Here is a 22,672-nt window from a genome sequence, read left to right on the forward strand (position 1 = left end):
AGTGTCTAATCTAGGCAAAGTGTTACTGAAATTACTTTGCACAAAACAAAACCTATGTGCTAATTTGAGATCACACTAATGCTTTGTGAATGAGGCACACTTTTATCTAATGAGAAAGCAAATAATCAGCACGTGATAATAACAATAAAATCAATAAGGACATTTTCTCATTAGTGTCTATAAATGAAATACTGCTCTGCAGATGTATAATGAAAATAATGCCCTGTCAAGCCTGTCAATTTTCCTTGTATTGTGGGAGTCTTTCCCGGCCATCACCTGTCTGCTCCCCATTAACTGACGATGAAGATCTAATGCAGCGTTCGGTGCTTTCAAATGCAAGAACTTGCTGCAGCCTAATGCAGTTTGTACTTGCACTTGGAGTGTCTAATCATGAGAAAGCACTGATATTATATCTGTGCTGTCACATTCTATTAGCTGGAGGAGAGCTATGAAAACCAAGCTGGGTCCCTGCTTCTGAGAGATGGTCAAGGGGCTGGAGGGGCACTGCAGATGGTCCAGGACTGGGACAGAATAGAGATTGCAGCTGACCTTCCATAAGAGGATTATGCCTGGAGCAGGTCTCAAATCAGTTAATACTGATACTGCACCATCAAAGATAACTCTCTAGTGGAAGCCTTGGTCCTTGGAGTGTCACAGCTGATTTCTTTGATGCCCAGGTGACGGGATTTGGCGCATCCAACAAAGGAATACACTTTGCACTTGTTCATCTTTCTCTGGAGAAAAATGAACTGCTGCAGTAAGGGAATACTGATAATAATAACAATTCAAATTAGATAATCCATAATTATCAAATAACTAAATTAGAAGAAGGTTTCCAGTACTTCTTTGTATTTGCAAAGATTACAATAAATGAACTGGCTTTGATGATACGCGGCAGAACGTGCAACATCTTAAGTATAAGAAAGGAATGAAAAATTAAATAGTTTGTTCCTAAGTGACACATAATCAGAATAATCCACTTAAAACACGGATTACAACAGTTCATGAAAAGGCTTATAGGAAAATAAGAAAACTATTTGTTATTGTGAGATCAATGGAGGCATATTAGAGGAAAGCTACTTGTGTCCACAACTGAACATGTTTCTGACATCCTGTTACAACTGTAATACCTATATAATTTCTGCTGTAGGGTAAATGAATTAATTATAATTTAGATAGTAATAATATTCCCAATCATTGGAAAATATAAATAAATCATATAATATGTAACAAATTACATTTTCAGTTATATTTAAATATTTGATTAACCCATGACCAAATACCAAATATATGGTTGAAAGATGGAAACCTATATTTACTCTTTTTTATGGACTTAAATGTTTTAAAAAAAAATATATATATATATATATATAATCATTTTAAAACATTATAATTTATTACTATGGTTCCCTCTTTGTGTTTACTTCACTCTGTGGGAAGACCATTAAATACACTGAAAAGCCAAAACATTAAAATGAAATGAATAATGTTGACTATTTCATGTAAACGGTTTGTGTCAAGGTCTTGAATATATTAGACAGTAAGCTTAGATTTGCTACTCATAATCCACTTGAATGCAGAAGACATCTGCCGGGGTAAAGACCGGAGTTGACCATGGTGAGTACCTACTGTACTGAGAGCGGTCCGAGGAGAGAAAACCATGATCGGCCGAAAGGGTGTTGGGTGGCCAGGACTGACCAACGCGGGATGTGAATGAGGGCTTGCATGTATATAAATATTTTAATTATTAATTGATTGTTAATTACAGCTAGCATCTGTAGCATCCATAGTGCTAACTGGTTAACTATGAACAGAAGAGCACTGTCACCAGTGTGATTGCAAAACACTTGGCTTTAGAATTCAATGTTGATTTATTGCTAGTCACTTCCTGAAAACAGTGAAATATTATTTTCAGGTTCCCTGCCACCATTCAGCTAATTATGTAGCACATAACCCGAATTAACATGATATCTCAAGACAGATTCTTCCTATGCGACTCTTCCTGTGCTACCCAGGCTAGAGTTTTGGGACATTGCTGTACTTACATGAATACTTTGAGCAACGAACTAATGCCTAGTCAGAACTGAACATTACAACTTCATACATATGAGATCTTAATTTCAGCATTAAATATCAAGTATGCTGTACAAAGGGTGTTAAATGCCAGATAAAATACAGGATTTTGTTACATTTGGGCAGGGGAGTGCTGAGTGCAAGTAAATTTATAATTATAACTAAGCAAAGCAACAACAAACAAACTTAAAAAAAACTTCCAGACGGTTTCTCTATACAAATATACAAACAAACAGATAAACCAAAGAAGAAAACCATAACATAGCTGGTCCTTTACAGCATCTTGACTTTGGGAATTTCCATAACCTTTCCTTCATTTAATTTTCATTTAATTACAATCCTTTCTCTCCGATCTCATTACTTTCTTGGCTATTCCTTAACAATATGTTGTTTACAGATCCATTCATTCTCAGTACCCTATTTCATGCACCCTACTATTGCCCTGAATAATGCAAAAGAAAGGAGATCGAATGTGTCAATGTACAGGCGTATGTTATAGCATTTGGCAAAGAATAAAAACGGGCCAAAGTGAATGCAGAATTTTAAGGTGCCTGCACATGCAGTTATTGAAACTGTAAAGTCATCTGCTTTACCATTACGAATCGGGATCTGTAATTGAAAGTTAATGTTTGCTTGTAACAGTAAGCACACCAAACAATTTAATTGCTGTAATGTCTTTGAATGAGTGTGGATGTTCAGTATGTTCATGCAGAATACAAGTTGAAAAATTCTGTGTAAAACATTTGACACTTTACTTGTGTTAGGTACTTAGGGAAGGTTTGCTTCTGATTCTCAATGACACCTTAAATGACCTTCAATTTGCAAGTGCCTGTTATTAAATAATGCTCAAAGATGCCACTTTTTAATAAAACCCACAACCTTAATGACATATTTTGCATTGGTAATTATGCAGTGCTTCATTCAGGATTCTACCCAATTTATATTTATTTTTTAGTGCAACACTAATAGTAGCACTATAAATTACAGCAGCGGAGTTAATGCATATTCCAGCAGAAGAGCAAAAGCCATGTTTCAAAACAGACATGCTAGTTATTTTTTTCCCTTTCAATGTAATGATGTTTCTTTCCATTGAGTAGTTCTCAAATTTTCATATATATATTTGGTTCTTATTCACAACATTTTTTTCTGTACACAGTGTAACTTTCATTGAAAAGTCAAGTATTCATAAAACTATTGTCCAACAGACATCATTTATTCTGCATACATTTAAATAGATTTCTCTGCTTATTCTCTTTGTCACTTAGTACAGGAAATTTTATCAGTGCACTACCGGTTATTTGACACGGCTTGATTAAATCTCTTTGCCGTCTAGTTTGATTTTATGTTAAATACCTATGTCTAACATAAACAGCAGTAAATTGTGCATCAGAATTAAAAAAGGTGTTTGATTGTCCTGTTTGGAAAGGTTTAGAGGTGTTTGTTTGGGTGGCATTAACTGGAATGCAGTTTCAGGCTCCTCCTACTTCCATAGCATTAAAGGGTACCCTGACCTGACATATTTTTAAGATTATAAAGTAAGTAGCAGAAAAACTTTGTTCTTAAGCAATACTATTGTATATGCACATGCAAGACATACAGGTAAACATTTCCCTATCATTAGCTGGGTAAACTGTAAGTATTTGAATATAAACTCATGTTTGATATAGTTTATAGTCATATAGTGACATCATCATTATGCGATTAAGTATATGAGAGTATATTTGCTGACAGAATTATTTAGAGAACGTGCTGATATTCTTTACCTTGAAGTACTGGAGCTGCTTGTCGTCTTGCAGCTCCTGCCGGAGACAGGAGTTGAAGATGAGGAGCTCGGCGTTGCGCAGCCAGCCCTTCAGCTCTTTGATGCGGGTTTCCAGCTGCCTCAGCATGCCGGTTGTCTCTGGGGAGAGCAGGGCCGGCGAAAGCTGCGCAGGGCTCCCAGAGCTGGGGGGCTTCACGAGCTCTGCCAGGGTCGCCTAATAAAAAACAAACAAGATAAGGATCATCCGCATAGACCGACCGACGAACAAAATCAGTGTCATAAATACAGAACCAGCAATACTACAGTACATATAACAAACGTTTTTAATTGATCAAGGTCCCCCACAAATGCCAAGCAGAACAAAAGGTTAGAAAATGGTTTGATGGATGTTTAATTGAATTTCTCTTGAATCTTACCAACTTACAAAAATGACCATTATACTTATTTAGCCACTTTAATGGTTCTGTATTCTATATGTTCTATGTTGTGTTCACCTTTGTTATCTCACTTCAGTGCAGCTGGCTTTTTATACATCCTTCTAGAAGTGGTTTGGCAAATTGGATCAGCAGGGAATCCCTAGGCTAAAAAATGCCCAATGCTTTGCAGTTGTCATGTAGGGCCACACTGTGATAAATTATCCTTTGTTTCTTTGCTTGTTTGTTTGCACACTTCAAACACTACAGCCAAGCACAGGGACTGAGGCTGATGGAGGTGTGTTGAACATAGAAGCAAAGGCCAATGAAGTGAAAGGCATTGCATGAGAGATACCCTGTGGGTATTACGCTATAAACAAGCATTCTGGAGAAAGATAAAAGAGTTCTGACAAGCTAGCTGAGAATACTACAGTATGTGCTAAGTAGGTTACATTAAGTTTTGGATTACCAGATTGTGTAATGCTTTGGTAAATTAAAGTATGGCTGTTAATGTATGGAGTATGGCTGAAAATGAAAGCAGAACAATCATTTACCCTTTTAATTAATTGCGCAATTCTGTGGTACAATAGAAATATATCCATCCATTCATAATAATAATAATCTGTATGCCAGAGTGGCTATATTTTTTTTTCTTCCTTTAGTTATCAACCAGAAAATCTAGCTGCTTGTCAATTTTAGTAAGCAACATTGTTATTGCTAACCTAAGATGTACATGATGTGGTGCAACCTTGGATTAAATCCTTCAGGATAATTTGGATTTTTTTATTGGGCCAATGTCAGTAAATGATTCAGTAGATTATATTTTAAAATATTTGTCAAACCTACAAAGTCAACCACCGTTCATGCCAAAAATGTATTATCAAGCCAATTTAACAACATACATATCAATAAGTTGCTGGCTACCTCCCTCCCTCCCTCCCTCTAGGGGCACTGGAAAATGAGGGGAGTGCAGTGGGAGGGGAGTGCAGTGGTTAGCATGTAGTCCTGTATGAGACAAACCCATTTTAACATATGCATCAGTTATGTTTAGTTGGGCAACTGCACCCTAAAAACTGTCTTATTTTAAAGGATGAAATCTTTATTATGCTAAAATTATTTTTAAAATCTTTCTTACATTGCATCCTTTCACTATGTAACTATTTTCTCCATTGCAATGTCACAATATACATTGCACCCCCTCACTTCCAGGTCTCCCCCAACACCAAACTACTTCTGACACCACTGCATCCATCTTCTAATCAGCTATCCTGGTCAGTGCTATACAGCTGCTTGTAACCTATCCCAGGCAATGCAGGGCACAGTCACACAGACAAGGTCACATACTACTGCCAGTTTGGTGCCCCAGTTAGCCTGACTGCATGTCGTGGGCTGTGTGATAAAACCCAAGTACCTGGAGAGAACCCACGTGTGACAGAGTGCATCCACACAGTGTGGAGCTCGTAATCTGTGTATATTACATTATAATGGTCATTGTGATGTCATGAGCCACCAACCTGTGATAACGAGGCACAGCAGAAAAATGGAAAAATGATTATTCTGTTGACTTGCATCAAAAGTCAATAACTTATATAATCAGTTCATAAATTAACTGAATATACAGATGTTGTATCCAGATACTGTTCCATAATGTTTAACATTTTAAACAGCAATTATTTAAAGCTAAAATTGTATTTATAGTTTTTTGTGGATATGTGTGATGCATCCTTAGGTTTTATTTATTTAAAAGATATTGTAGTTAAGTGATTATTGCTTTTTCGTTTTGTTTAAGTTGAGTATACCAGCTTGACAAAGTTATTTAAAGTTTATGTGTATTGATTTCTTTTGTTCTGCAGGGAACAAAATCTCAGAGTCCTGAAACACTATGCTGTCATGCCTACACTTGCTGTCCCCCAGGGTTAATTTATAATTTTTGGAGAATATAAGGCAGGATTTGGGAGGTTACACTGCGACGACTTTACACAGAAATATAAGAGAACTTGAGAAAATGACCAACAATGACACCTACTGTAAATGAAGGAATAATAAAAGTAAGCACTGATGAAAATAATGAAAATTTTTAAATCTTTATCGTACAATAAAAAAAACATGTAAAGGATAATTATCCAAGTGATCACCCTCATATATAGATTGAAACGTTGCCATGACATAAAAATGCATTGCTGAATTTTATTTTTAGAATGCTTACGGAATAAAAACAAACGTTAAATGTACTGCCCAGTGATTTTACAGAGGGGTGTGGTGCCCCATTTTCATCTGCTTTTAAGAAAGACGTGCTCCATGCTGGGACCTGGATGTGTGTTATTTTGGCACCAGTGGGCTCCCACCTGCTTGGGAAACAAGCATTCTGACATAGAGAGTTGGTGAGGCGCTGCATTCAGACAAGCCACCCAGCAGTACAACACACCATTATCCAATTAAAACACACGCTGCTTGGTATAATTGTCATTCTTTTGTATGCTGTTCCTGTGAGTAGCTGTAATGGAAACATATGTGATTATGAGCGGCAATGAAGTGGCTGTTTCCAAGTGCCGCATCAATTAACCATTTAGTCATTTCTGTTTCCCCTTTGCATTTTTAAAAATGACTTATTTTTATTAACATGTCGGTGCTGCTTTGAAATTAAAGCTATGTTTACTGGACAAGGGAGGAGATTAATCAATCTACAGTGTTTTAGGCACCCAACGACAAAACACAAACATTAGCACAAAGAATATAAAATCATCAGATGCACGATATGTACCTTTTAAAAAAATAATAATTAAATTATTTTTTTACTCTCCACGTTTCATGACATTTAAAAATAATGTTTATGGTATGTGTAAAAAAATGTCAGCATTTTTCCCCCTGCTGTTTATTTATTGGAATATGAAACAGCACATGTAAGATGACTGGTGCCAGAGAATGAACATTTCTGTGCTCATTTGACTAAACGGTTTTCTTTGAAGTCGATAATTTCCCCCTGAAAAGCCTGATAAGTGTTCCTTTGTTACTTTACAAAGTGTTTAACTCTCAGCAAAGGACACTGTCTGCATTCTCCACCCCGCCGCCACCACCCCAGCCCCCTCCCAATCCAGACCTCTTTCTCGCTTCTCCTCATTTGAATATTGATAATTTGAAAGCTCTCAATGGATTCCAGATTTAGCTATTGTTTTTGTGCTGTGACAAATGCGGCAGCAGGAGGTGAAATCAATGCCCTTGGAGGGTCGGGTTACAAAAAAGGAATTTATTGCCACTTTATTTTGTTCAGGAACAGTTTGCAATCATAAATTCTTCATAAGCAGAATACTTCAGAGAATGGTCTGTCTTCATAAATATACGACAGAGGACATCAATTTCATTTAATTCACAATTTGTGTCAGCACAGCAGATGCCAATGCCTGACTTGATAGGCTTGTTTAATATGCAATTGAGATGCCGTAATGTGCAGCACTGGGAGCAGAAATTCACAGATTAAACTCTCCGCACCACTGGTGCCTCATTCTGACGGCGCTCTTCAGCGTGCCGCTCACCTGCGATGAAAGAAGCATACCCAGCAAACACAACTTTGTTTTTAACATGTGCGTTCCGTTCAAATGTCAGCATTTCTGTAATGTAACAAAATGTTAATTAACACTGATTACTGTGCTGGAAACACAGTAATCTCGAGTTCTTCGGTGCTTAGTTTTAAATTAAAACTCTAGCTTTGGAGAATAATGCGTATGCTAATTTTGTTTAATTCTGCCCTCCTGCCCTCGATTCTTTGACTCACAAACGATCAGAGCAACAAAAAGCAATGGCTCTGTACTGACTGCTATACGCCTCCACAGATACGACTGAAATATGCAAAGCAGACAGCACCCTCTGCTCTTCATATATGAGACATGTCGCAGGCCCCGTCTATTGGTGCAGGGCAGCACTCCACACAGGTCAGGCCTTCTTTGGAAATCAGTTTGGCTTTTATATAACAGCCCTGTTTTTCTGTTGTACCTCAATATTTTCACCCTAGTCTCTTGCCTTGATGCCCATCCCTAGCTGAATTTCCCAAGTAAATAAACAGCTAAACAAAGCAGAACTTTGTAGGGTTTAGAAGGGAGCCTCTAGCTGGGAGTGGTGAGGATGGGCACGATGACCTTATGGGATCTTCTCAGAAGCTTCCTGAACCACCCCCCAAAAATCTCCAAAGTATCTTTTATGAGTGATATTCATGGCCCAAGTATAAACCGTAAAACTCCAGACAGACTCCAGCATTGCATTGCAATGCTTACTTTTTAGTTTAGTGGCTGAAGTTAATATAAAGAGGATCATTTATACTATATTTCGCCTCAGTGATTCATTCTAATGGTCTAACAGCTGGCCCTCTCTGTAGCTAAGAAATTCTCCATATGATGACATTGCATTTGAGGTTCAATATGTGTAAATCGATCAGGTAGCGGTTTGCCTACGCAAGAAGCAGGGTGCTATTGATGGAGTGGGGTGCATAATTCAAACAGCTATAATTATATTTTTCATGGAACGCAACAGATGGCTTATGAAGAAACCCAAAATCCAAACATAGTAAATGTCTTGGTGGGTGTTTACTGACATTATGCTACAGTCACTAGATGTTAATCTTCAGACAAACTCATAAGAAACTCATTTATGAGGCCAACATCAGTTGTTTTTAGTAATAAATACAAATTTCCAAGGGGAATATTGTCCTCAGAAGACAGTATAAAGATTCCGTCTTTCTAGCACCTAGTAGAAGGTCCTTGTGAACAAGCTGAACGGGCATTGTGAGAATCAGCTATGGAGAACTGTACTACGGGACCCCCAGCGGACGCCTGAAACCATGCATAGTACATACATATTAAGGTTAAAGTTAAACTTGATGTATTATGTTTGTTCCTATACATGCGTACCAATGATAAAGTTTAATTCAGAAATTAGGGACAATAGGAGATAATCAACAATAACTAGCAATAGAATAGAATAATTATACCCATATACTTCATATAATGAAAGTTTTGCTCATAAGAATTGATTTTTAAATAAAGTTTTGTTTTTCTATTAAAAAAAGGGGGAGGGTACTTCAACACAAGCACTGTAATATCAATCAGTCGGTCTGATAACCTACTAAGTAACTAATGGCTGGGTTGCATATACAGCCTGGATATGCTGGACAATGGGATGATTCATGTCCCTGATTTCATTAAACTACTCAGAATGGCGCACAATTTAAAACCTATGAATTGCTTATTTCTGGAATTTTCCATTTAATATTTTCAGACCGCAGTTGACCGTGGATAACTGAAATTGTGGGTAAGGGGGGACCACTGTACTCCCGAAATAAAATAAGGACAGTTACCTCCAGTCTGTTCCACTTTTGTGTGAGGGCGCTGACACGCTCATCAAAATCTGCAGGCAGCTGGACTCCGCTCTTGTGCAGGGACTGCACCTGATCCAGCAGCTGGGATTTCCGGGGATCCCACACGCCGATTTCCACAATGTTCCCCTGCAGATTCACAGACACAGTGAACATACAGTATTTCACCTCATTTGTGGACAGCATCATATGTGAGCATGAAACACATCTCTGACCAATGGCAGGGTTATGGTCGGATAACTAGCTACCAGTTCCTAGAGAAAGCTAAATTTGAAACAGAAAAGGTCTTGGCCATTCTGAACTTCTGAATATATACTAAATGACTGACTGATCTTCATAACCTTTACCACTATAATCACCTATCAGTTTTCGTTCTAAAACAAACAAAATAATTAAGTCTGACACTCTCTCAGTGTCTACAGGGTCCATCAGCAGTTACCCTGACAGTTCTGGTCACCCACCAATACATTTTGAACATTCTCTCATCCTACTTCAGTGATCTCTCCTTTTTCTCTTCTTCCAGTGAATAACAATGCACATATCACAATAGGCAACAAGAACAGGACTGTCATTTAAAGTAACCACTGTAAGGGAAAGGCTTGGAGGAAATTCTCTTTTGAAGTCTCTCTGTCTGAACTCTCACTTTTCAAGTGAACAGTCACAAAAAAGTCAGATACCCTTTCTGAGATTAACATTTGGGTATAACACTATATATTTAGGCAAAGGTGTATGTATTTAACTTAATGAATATTGTGGTGCATACACTTCAACCTAAACTGTTTTTGCTAAAGATTTAGAAAGAATGGCATAAAAACAAGACATTCATTTGCATGAATGATAATAAGATGGCAGCTCCCAGACAGGGATCTGTTCCTACAAACAAACCTTTCCACTGAGCAACACACTGTATATTATGAAATTGACGCTATTCAATCTCACATACGTTTTGCTTAATTCCCCCACCTTTTCATTTTCTGCATCAATAACTAGTTGATTCTAGTTTTTGGTTGTCATTTGTCATTACAGCCATAGCATATTTAAATATTTAAATTATTTCCTTCTTTTTGCTGTCAAGTCTGAAAATCATTTTTCATTGTCACTTTTTTGACTGAGATTGTATCACAGATTCTTTTCAGCCATCAATCCCTTTCATTTTTTAATGCTACAGAAAAATTAAACCTGTTACCATTGAAAAACAAGGGAATCATACAATTTATTTGTTGACAGCAAATATTGATTCTACATGTTTCTTTTGTTTAAAAAATAGCAAAATATTGATCACAAGTCAAGACACATGAGGAAAACAAATAATCAGTTCTAGTTAAAATTTATGAGATCAAAACTTTTTCAAAATAAATTCTCTAAAAAAGATCTAGGTTCCTTTAGCAAGGTGTTGCAAGGTTAGCAAGGACATTAACAAATTTATAAACACAACAAGCACACATGTGCATAGTGGGCATGCAGACATTCATAAATATGATTAAATCCACTTTCACTCATTTTAGTTAATGGGTAAACATTTTATCACAAACGCACTTGGATCTTTCCTTGTTCCAATTATAAGAATAATTGTTTTGGTAAATGCGCTTCATCATTACAGGTGTAAAACCTTTGAGTAAAGATTATTGAGTACAGATATTGCAGGACAAAGACACTTGATTAGGTAGACTGGTTGCTTTACTTAAAAATACTAGCTACCTGCTTGTTGTGAATAAATTTGGGAAATGTTGTGCTGCAGGTTTAATTTTCATTATGAAACAGTAGCCGTTACAAATTTGTATTGTCCTGAAAAATCTTTTAAAAGCACAGATAACAAAATGAGAACTGTTTGTCCCAGCAATTATGTCAATTTTAAATTGTCGTTCATAATACAATAATATGAAATTGAAAATAAAGTTATTTTAGTAAGATTCCAATATTTGAAAAAACAAAGTCAGATGACAATCTATTTTTATTAAAAAATAGATTTGAAATGCTAAAAATGTCAGCAAAACTCCAGTCATACATGAAAATATTCAATCCATTTTTGCAGATCTGTTTAATTAATTAATCTGAAGTGTGTTCAGAGTCTGTAATGTGTTGAGAGAACAGAATTAAAATTCCATGAACTGAAAAAAATCCTTATTTCACTGCTCTCAAGTAGTACTGACATTAACATATCACAGGCATAAATTTCCCACCATGTTTCATCAGGGTTCAAGAAAATGCGCGTCAACATGTGAAAAACTTACACATCACAACAGGCAATTATTGCACTGCACGACAGAAAATTGTGTCATATGCTTTTGGTACAATGTGCAAAAGACAATACTGTGCAAGACAATAAGCTACATCAAAAATAGATATAACAAAAAAATGAACAGAAAGCAGATGACAGTATCATAATACTGGTTAAAACTTTGAAGGAATTGTCATTTTGTGTAAACTCTACATGAAGCAAAGGTCAGTGTGTCTGAAACCAGCATCTGCATTCGAGCATCTACAGAAACCATGTGGTCACAGCTGCCCTCTGGAAAAAGGTACCTCCTAAAAGCCAGTTAACATCTAAGGTATTGCTGACAGAATGGTGTGGTTGGGGGGGGGGGCTCACTAAATATTCATAAGCTCATGATTATCATGTGGAACAAAAGACAGGGTTTGTCGTGACATTCTGGCCACATAAACTGGCTTTTCACGTTCCCTTGCCTGACATTAAAGCGATCCCGGAGTAAAATGGCATAAATCTTCCATGGGACTATCCAGTATAAAGGCTCCCAGTGAGTGAAATGAGTTTAGACAGCCTGCTATGAATTTTCGACGGAGAATAGCATCCGAGTGATAACAAGATTAACGGTGGTATTAAAATTGCTGGGGACTCACAAGGCCCCTGCCAGTGCCTCGGGCTGAGCTGCCATTTTGTCCCAGTGACCCTTGCTCTCATTCAGCTGCGGGGTTCTCTGGAGGACTGGGCCGTAACTACAGAGTGTCTGAAAGTGCCCTAACTGCAGATATAATAAAAGGCACGGACCAGACAAGGCAGACACCCCTGAGCTGAGGCATACAGTGGGTTCTGCAGATACAGGATGCTGTGTGAAACAACACCTCTACAAGAACAAACAGCTGGGCTTTGTGCATTGAATACTAACTTTGTTTACTCTATAGTACATGTACCTAAGATCTGATGCGAGTATGATAACAGGGATTAGCCTAGCAACTAGAGTGTCCACAATTTGAGAGGGATGTGTTGTTAAAATCAAGGCGGATGGTATATTTTATTGCTAGTTTTCGGATCCAGCTTCAAAGGATAAAAAAATCTGCCATTTTAAAAACTGTACCAAATTATCTGATGGGATGTCAGATAAATGTCTCTATGCAGAACAATTCAAATGAAACTGTTTTTTGAATAATGGACTGTGTTAATGAAATATGTAATATGGGTTGTTGGGAACAATCCTGTTGTACATAAGTAGAAAGGTGTTTTTTTTTTGAAGTGCCAACTTCAGAAAAAAAATCCTCAGAGCCAATATCTTAAAAATTAAAAGTCATTAAAAAATATTGGTTTTCCTGTTTAAAGACAGAGTTTTTGTCACAGCAAAACTTCACCAGTCGCCCAGCCACTTGTATCCAAGCTTAGTTTAGCATAGTTAATTATGCTGTGTTTTGTAAAATAATTTGGCGACATCCTAAGTGTCCACTATTTACCACTGGACACTTTGAAAGGAAAGGAAGAAAGGCGCTGGAGAAAGAAGCAGTCCATTGATGAAAAAGCCCACAGCTGAGGAGGCGCGAGCTTTTGATGCACGTTTGAGCTTGCCCAGAGAAAGCACAGCAAGAAAATGGCAAATGTTTACTTCAAAAAGGCGGCACAAGAAGAAAAAAGTTAAACCCCTGATTTGGACAACAGTCTCAACAGTCTATGCAAAATGCTTTTGTAAATAAAAGTTTTTTTTGTTGTTTTTTTTCCCCCCCAAAAATAATGCCCCAAAAAATTCTGCTCAAACGGGTCTGGAACAAAAGGCCTTGAAACACTATTAATTGTCACCATGGTGACCAGAAGAATAAGCCATTTTCTAACTAGTATAGAAGGCTCACACTGAGCAGTGAGTCAAACGTTTTTTTTTTTTCCTTCTTAAACCTTCCTTCACTGTTTAAGAACAAGGTGCCCAGTCACTCTGGGGTTAGAGAAGAAACTTTCAAGCCTTTCTCGATTTGATCTGCTATGGATTTATATTTATTTTCGACTGAAGACTATCAGAGAAGCAATCTTTAAATTGCAAGTTATATTAAGTAAGAAAAAAAACTGCACAAACAATCCCCTGTTGAGAAAAGCGGAATTTTGAAAATAAGATGACTCAGGAGTAGGATGCTATAGGCCCATGCAATGTGAACTCTGGCCCAAGGAACCAAGGGAATTCTCTTCATGACATATCCAGAGAAAGAGAAGCAAACAAGAGGCTGTTTGGTGGAATTTGAGATATTCCTGCCCCCCAACACACACTCTCTCCAAGGAAGATACATTGCACAGATTTGCAAAGTGTTAATGAGAAATTCAAGAGGATCAATAGACAAAGAAGCACACAGTCTACCCACAGATTGGTGAAAAAACAAAAACACAGGAACAGCAGGGCCTTTTACAGAGAATTATTTATATAAAAAAGGCTTGCTGGACCTCTCGGCTCTACACAATAGCTTCCCCTCAGAGTTTTCTGATATAGTCAAAGGACTTTCTTCTATCTACAACAGAATATGTCAATGGAACACAGTCTGACTCATGCAATATTCCTGACCATTTAGACGAATAATTATTGCTTTTGCCGCCTCTATCACTAAGTAACTGAGGTGTGTATGGTTTATGGTTGTTCTTTCATGGTTCCCTCCCCCTGTCGTCTTGCTAGACATCATGGTGACCCCATAGGAAACCCATGGCTAATGCCATTCAGTGGTAAACAAAGGTTCTTTTTATCCAGAGGCCTGGGTTCTAAGCTCAGCTGCCTGCTCCAAGTGTAGAACTATGCTTCAGACAGACTCAAACCCTGCCTTTGCTGCCCCACTCTGGGCCTGGTATTTTTCTTTACCAGACAAACACAGGAAACAATGAAATCAGTCGAAATCACAATGTTTTTTTTTTTTTCGGGTGGGTAGCAGCGCTGCAAGGGTTTGACTTCTGCCTGGATGACAAGAAAAGTGTCTGTAGCTTGCCGTTTTCCAAGCAGCATAGTTAGACAATCAAAAGCTAATACATTACACACATTCTTGTATACTACATATTACAAGAGCTAAATTGCACACAATCGGTGTGTTCTCAAGCTGCCTGCCTTTTCTTCATTGATAATAATTTAAGGCAAATAACTCTGAGAAAGTGATAGAAATTATAACTGCTTGGGTGATTTTCCTGGTAAATTAATAATAGACTCGCCTGGTCAGGATAAATTTGGTGCCTGGGCTTTGATGAGGGAAGGAAAAATTAAAAAGTGCAATGTCATTTAAAATCGGCAGAGCTGGCCAAGTAAATTACATTTGAGAATTTGAATTAGTTTCTTTCTTCTAGCTTATTCCATTTGCATTAACTGAAAATCGTATTACATAGTCCATGCATTGTTAATTGGACATATATTGCATTATCTGTGATATAAATCAAACGACAAATATTGAAATGAATTGCAAATTCACTAATAGAGGATCATGAAACAATCTTTTTTAAGTATCCCCCATTAATAATTTAATTCTAATTATATCACCACTCAGCACTGTTATGGGAGCCGACATCTTATTCCCTTTCCCTTTTTCTGCTTATTCTTGTACTGACGTCGGCCAGCCATGTTTTGACTTATGTGGAGAGTAATAGAGATGAATGAGGAGCCTAATAAGTGAACTAAGCAGAAAGAAACACAGGTTGGTAGACTGCTTCTTTTTTTTAATCACATTCCATCTCTGACACCCCTTGTCTCGCTCTAATAGATCCAACACTGCTTACCAATGACAATCAAATCGCACTTTCATAATGAGCAGCACCCGGGAAAAAGTGGCCCCTCTTGTGACTGTAATAGAACAAAAAAGTTTACTCTGAGAAGAGCATGGAGGGGGTGGGGCGAATTAAGTCTTTTTGATAATTCTAAGGTTCTCTCTCACACTGTCTGCCAGCCATTTCTTAACAGCCAATTAAGTGTTCCTATTTAAAGCTCATTAAAAACTGTTTCTTGGAGTGAGAGCTGGCTCGAGTGAAAAGAGTTAAATTCCCAGCAGTCCTGGTGGTGGCGAGGAGAAGGGCTGAATTGAACTGAATGAAAAGAAGCAGTTGGAAAATAGCTGCAATCATTTAATGCAGATGACCTCTGACAGACTCAGCACTCCTCTATCGGGGCAGGAATTTGCATTGGGTGCTGTGTGCGGAGGAACAATGTAACCTAAATGGTAGACAATCTTTATTCTAATGAAGTGGGTGTCAAGGTCAATGTAAAACTGATGATAAATGGCGCGCCACTAGGCACCGGGACTCGCACAGGCATTATGGCACTTTCACATTAATTGTGAGCTGAAATTCACAGACTGAATTTCCTGCAAAAAAAAGACATGGGGGTGAGGCCTAGGAGTGGCATCTCAAATGAAACTGGGTTCCACTGGGTTTGGCGGGGGTAATTGTATGGATTTGTTTTGAGGGTTTCTTATGATATTTGGGTGTGTCTGTCTCCGTGTGACAAATTTTTATGTATGATCATACTTTTATATTTAGATGCAGTTTTCATTTGTACAGAAGGTATGATCATACAGTGGAAGCACATAGGAGGACGGTTTACATGTTGACTTGCTCTGTATTTAGAGTAAAAACTGCAGTAATCAGGAAGTGCTGACAGACTGATATTCCCGACTGTTGCTGCTTTTTCATTTTTACTGCATTGTGAAGGCCAGCCCAACTGTTGCTGTGGCTTTTCTGAGACGGCAAGTAAGACACGGCTTCCCTGAGGAGTTCCATAGCACTGGAGCGAGAGAACTCCACTCAGGGGCCCACCTTTATGCTCTCTCTCTCTCTCTCCCCCCACTTTGCCTTTTTCCTTTCCCACTCCATAAGACACCATGTTTAAATATAGCTCATATATAAGCTGCAGTGATGGAAGAAAGGAAATATTACTAAATTACTCTTAGTCTCTTTTTTTCTTGTTCTGTTTCAATTATACGTACAGACGCTCATAAAAGAATACAGTTTTTTCCAAAAAGGAAGAAATGTAGTCTCTTAACTGCCTTTTCCTGTAAATAAAAATGTAACAAATACATAAAAGTAATTTTCAGAGCTTCTGTCATAATAATGGGGTATAAAGATTCCCTGAGTCTGCTTAGGTTTAGGGTTAGGGTTAATCCTGGGTTCCTTGTGCAGTAAAGTCAGAAAAGGACCCAATGAGCTGCAGTCAAATTTGCATTGCAAATTAACAGAAAGAGCTTTGATCTGCTTGCAGTTTTATGAAATTCCAGTTTTCTTGAAATGTAGTTTGTCATTAATTAAGAGTTTTGTGGCATAATCTCAACATCTGCAAGGCAGCGGAGGGAGCTCACTGTAAGGCAATGTTCGTCATAGCTGACAGATTTAGCATGAAAACTTCAGGGTGTTTTCTGAGTAAAAAGCAATAACAACATGACGAGGTTTTCCTTCAGCCTGTAGACTGGCTCCGTGGCTCTGTGAGTAATTATAGGGAGATAGGTGCTTGGAAGAGCCTGCAGCCAGAGATTAACACGCCCTAGTGCAAATCAGATAATTCCATGTTTCTTGCTTCATTTTCTTCCTGTAAATTTTCCAAGAGTGTATTCCACATATTCCATTTTGGATAATTGTCTGGGAAACAACGAATGAACAACTCACAAATAATTCTCAGCACAACTCCTCATGTCCAGAAGCAAGTCACATATCATAGGACACGGATGGCAGGTGATGGAAGAGGTAAGAAGGGTGGCTGTAATTATAACTAACCTTGATCTGACCTAGGGACAAAAAAATACAAAACAGCAGCCCTGCATCCCTCATATAAAGCACTTTAGCACTCTGTAAGAGTCTGTGATGTGAGCCCAATGTGAAGCAGAGACCAAAACATAAGGCAGGGTCTTAGAGTGGACGATTTAGGATTGTTTTTTGAGGTTGGTACTGTTAAATAGTAGAATTTCCATTTATTTACCTGGACATTCTGAGTACTCCTGCTCCGCTATTTACAAACATCCCGAATTAAATTACGGCATCAGTTTGTGACTAAAATTAGACCTAAGAGTAGAAAGGTTCATATGAATAAGAATGCTGCAAATATACAGACGACTCACGTCAGTGGCACTATTCTGCTTGTTCCTGGTTAGAGTCCTCAATCAGCTTCTGCAGCATCCAGGCAGGTCTCCCCCCATTATGCTGCCCATTTTAAGAATGAACTCCCCCAAATTCCCACCAAGTTGTTGTACAGCTCCTCTATTGCCTGGCTACTGGGAAATGCTCTTTTTTTTCCCTGAGTGACTGCCTGGGATATAAGCCACTCGTGTTTCACAAGGATGAGGTGTAGGCATGTTCTCTGTGCCTTTATATCCCATTGAGTGCATGTCAGGAACCCCCCACTGACAGGATTCGTCCCACTATATGAACATACAGCTCACAGGCATGTACAACTCCAAAACTGCCATGCTCACTACTATAAACCCAGGCCTGTATTAGTATTAAGGCTTTAAAAATCAGTTACTGATTTTAAAAAGTCTTTTAGATATTTAATGTGCTGATATCATACCAACAGGGTCTTTAAACGACGCAGGGCATTTAACATATATTGGTGACATTATCATTATTAATTTAACTCACTCAGTGATACTACTGGTCCTGCACTACAAATTAATATTAGTCATGTTAGAGTTCAGCTCCACCAGCATAAAACGATTAACAGCAATACATCGAGTAAAGATTCATTAAGGATAAGGTTTAATATTTGTATTTAAGTCTGAAAATCAACTTCTAGTATTGGATTTGTGATAGAAGCCAGTAGGATTAGACAGATACTAACATTTTGTCAAATATAAATGCATAATACAAACCACCTAGCCAGCATTTGTGAATACACACCGAAATACTCACACACATACATGTACCTATGCACGCACACACATGTGCAAATGTGCACACATGCTTGCCTACAGTTACACACACTACATACAAGTCTGCATGAGATGCGTACCCCCATACACTGCGCCGGCCTAGAAACACATACACACACTGGCACATATAGATCTGGGAACTTCGGAAATATAATACAAATATGCAGAGACCCCCAGCTACTGTACAAATGTGGGCATTTGAATCTCCTGGGCAGAGGCCAGCAGCGAGGGCTCTGGGCATTCTGTATCCTCTGCACATTCCTTCCCAGCCAGTCAGAAGCCTCGCATGTGGAGCCAGAGCACTAAGGGCAGATACTGAAGATCTGGGGATTCTCTAAGCCAGTGGACACCCCAGAATCATGCTGTCAGAATCAGAGAAAGACAACGGAATACTGGCACAGCAGGAATGGCTGCAAGCGTGCGGTGGGTCGACCTGTAGGGAAGACATCGCATCTCCTTAAACGGCAGCCCCATCTCCACTCTTGGTGCAGTGGCCAGGGTGACATCTGACAAAGCCTTGCTCAGTTAGACAGAAAAAAAAATTCATCTAATAGAAAACAGCCCTCCTACTTTGGCAATGAGCACTTTCCCCATTCTTAAGGCAAGTGAGACTTACTTCACTTTGAGAGGTAAATTTAACAATGTTAATGAAATGTGCCATAAATCAACATTAAACTATCAAAGGAATATGGAAATTTAAAAATGAATAATTATACACACACACGCACACACACATACACAAATAATACATTTTATAAACATTTGCCAAACCACAATACTTAGTTTTATATACTTATTTTTTGTATTATTTTTCTATTTCACATTTTCATGATGAAACAATAAAGGATAATAATTTTCTGATTCACTAGATTTATGTCAGTTGTTTTAAAGGGAAAGAAAATTCATTAAACACCCATGCACTCTGTTGCAGGTCTGAATGGTGCGTTCTTCTCACGGCAATACACCTGTCTAAAGCAAAACCATTGTTTCCAATGCCATCAACGGAGATCTGTATGCATTATATTTTACTACGACTGAATGCTTACTAAAAACTGCAACAGATGCTCTCTTAAGTGCATTGAGACCACTTGTTTTTAATAAAATCTTGAAGCCTTATTTGGAATGATCCCAGAATAAGCTGATATTATATATTTAAAATAAAATAGTAAAGCTTCAAAACTGTAAGCCGTTTTACCAAATTTCACTAGTACCTTACACTGTTTTTTCCAGTGATACATCTAGATGCAAGCGCTACGGCAAAACGTTAATTTATTTCCCAACTAATTCCCAGTCCTGAGTTTACCCCTCTAGACAGAGACAGGCTTGTAAATGATATGCCTTGCACATGTCAACAACGATATTTGTGTTTTTGAATTATGCATACAGCATAATGGGCCTCCATTGGATTTGCTGACAACAAAATTTCCTTATATTTTAAAATTCTAAATCTCAAGGGTGTACGTGTTTTCCCACCCTCCAGACCAGCCCTGTTGTTTTCACACAGACGTGTTCCTCTGTAGTTTGGCACATCTATTTTTCAGTGGCTTGCAGCACAAACGATCAACAAATAAGGGCTTTCAAGAAAAGCCTGAATAATCCAAAATCATGAAGGAAGAGGTTTTTTTCTGGAAAGGTATTTCTTTTAAAAGGCTCATTACATTTTCAATACAGCTCCGTTGGTGACAGAGTAGAAGCAAATATTTCCTTTGATGGCAGAACAGAGTTAGTGCTCAAATTAATAAAATAACTAATAAAATAAAAATGTACATAAAGCATAAAACAATCACAGTTTTCTGTATCTAATTTCTAGGTTATGCATGTGGCAAGTGACTAAATGAAACATGGCAGCTGAGGCTGCACATGCGGAATCTGGAAGGGGGTGAGTTCATTGATCTTAGACACAAGGCTTAGGAAGGGAAGGAAGGAGAATTGAGCCAGTGTGAAGGGGCAGTGAGGAAGCTGGCTTTTCCCCAGAAGTTAGGGAACTCAGGCCAACAGGGCTGGATTATTTGCAATGAAAAAAGCTGACTCTAAACACCTTTGTGAAGAAACCCCACTTGTCTGCTTTATGAAGGTGAGCCCTCTAGTGGTTGTACCATTGCACTACATTATGCCTTTGTTCTTAGTATAACATTGCTACTTGCTAAATTTATAGAAACATAAAATATAAAGAAAGACCATTTCACTCTGCTCTACATATGAAAGGCACATTGTAATTTGACCGGTCTTATCTGTAGCTGACTGCTACTATAATATCAGAGGTGTACATGGTTATGCAGTCTCTCTTCCAGTCTCCCAACAGTCAATAAGGAAAGTCTTGTGCAAGGCCCTTGTGAGGCCTTCTCTAGGCTTCCATATTAAAGACATTGGACTGCTCATCTGCACTGCCTCTGCCTTTAACAGAAGAAGCTCTTCAAACCTGTGCCTGACTGAAGGGTCCACTTCTCCCCTTCAATCTTCCCCCTCCCATTTGCTTTTATAAAACCCTCGTGTCAATGGCCTTTTTACATGAAATAGCACAATTGTCCTCACTGTTGTAAGGGCCAGGTCTGCTCTTGAGAAAGGAAAACAGACCATAATACTTAAATCTACTTGTACAGGTGTTGTTATGGCAACATCTAACTTAACTTCGGTGATCCAGATGCTGTTGCTAATCAATAATGAGAATCTTCACTCTCTCACATCTCTCCATATATTACAAGACATGTCAGGTCTTTACCTGCACTACCTCAAACTCCAGACTGTCTTGCTCAAGTGGAAGCTGTCATTCCTTTTTGTTACATTTTTTTTCTCAGTAAAGGACCAAAGCTTAATTGTTTGGCTCAAACTGTAAGTTTATGCTAAATGCAAATCCTCAGGTGAAAGTTCCTCATTTTAAATTTGCTGTAATGATTTGGCCTCTATATGTCCTCTCGATTAATAGAATGAACAAAGTTTGCATTATGTGAATGGAGTATTTTTTTAACTGTACTATAGTAACTATGCCAAATAATGCACTGTAAGGGGCTCTGCATAGGATTCCCACTAGTCTGTAACTCGTTGATTGGTTTTGGAGTGGAATTAATGAGTGTGAGTATGAAATCCGAAAAGGCCCAGTGCTTCCCACTGTTCCATGTCTACTGGAGGACCATGGGCTATTTGAAATTGGAATTCAGCAGTGGGGGAGTCCAGGATAACCTCTGTAATTAGACAGACTCGAATGGAACAAGCTGCAGGGCCTGAATTGCTTGAGGAGATGTGCAGGCCGTTTTCACATAGACCTAAGCCCACTCATTAAGGAAACGACTCATTAAATACAGTAGTGCAATATTAGTAATCAGTCAGAGGAAGAGCTCATTCGGTGACTTTCACTTCATGCGGGGTTTCTTCTATGTTTTCAGGATAGCCTTTGGCAGAATTCAGCATACTGGAATAGTTATGAGATTTGTAGTCGTCCACTTACTCTAGAAGCAACATGCTTAATTTATGGTTATCATTGAGGAAAAAGCCAAGAAGTGACATAAAAATTCGAGTATGATGACGTGCTGGATCAAGGTGTAGAATGCCTTTTAATCTCCCTCCACTTAAGTGTCTGAGAGCCCCACAGACAGGTCATATTATGAGAAGTGGGAATGGCTGGTGAAAATTCCCTGTTCGACCTTGTCTGAGGGGGATGACAGTATGTGTATGATTAGAGGGGGGAGGGGGGGACAATGACCTCTGTAGCTGAGACCTGACGCCAATGATGAACAACATGAAATTTTCACATCATCCAGTGCTTTGGTGCAACACCTGTAGTGTTTTCCTCTTGCCACATCACTCGAGCAGGGAAGAGGTGGGACTTTGTGGAGACTCAGAGAAGAGGTATTGATTGTTTTCAACTTTTTCCTCAGAGATACAGAAAGATGTCACAGTCGTGCACAACTGCCAGCTCCTGCCGATTCTGCCATCTTGTTTCTTGATGAATATAGGAGCGACTAGCATCAATATGGCAAG

General features: G+C 38.4%; 1 protein-coding gene across 4 annotated transcripts in view; it reads right to left on the reverse strand.

The window, feature by feature from the left end:
- Positions 1–22,672, reverse strand: part of akap6 (A kinase (PRKA) anchor protein 6) — a 171,679-nt gene that overhangs the window by 15,373 nt on the left and 133,634 nt on the right. For all 4 annotated transcript variants that reach the window (XM_072699344.1, XM_072699343.1, XM_023833586.2 and 1 more), the window contains 2 exons: positions 9,593–9,739; positions 3,837–4,049 (listed from right to left, as the gene is read on the reverse strand). In XM_072699344.1, the coding sequence (XP_072555445.1) occupies positions 3,837–4,049; positions 9,593–9,739 (360 nt within the window). The remainder of the gene's footprint in view (positions 1–3,836; positions 4,050–9,592; positions 9,740–22,672) is intronic.

Source organism: Paramormyrops kingsleyae, chromosome 14, assembly GCF_048594095.1.
Source record: "Paramormyrops kingsleyae isolate MSU_618 chromosome 14, PKINGS_0.4, whole genome shotgun sequence".
Classification (NCBI taxonomy): domain Eukaryota; kingdom Metazoa; phylum Chordata; class Actinopteri; order Osteoglossiformes; family Mormyridae; genus Paramormyrops; species Paramormyrops kingsleyae.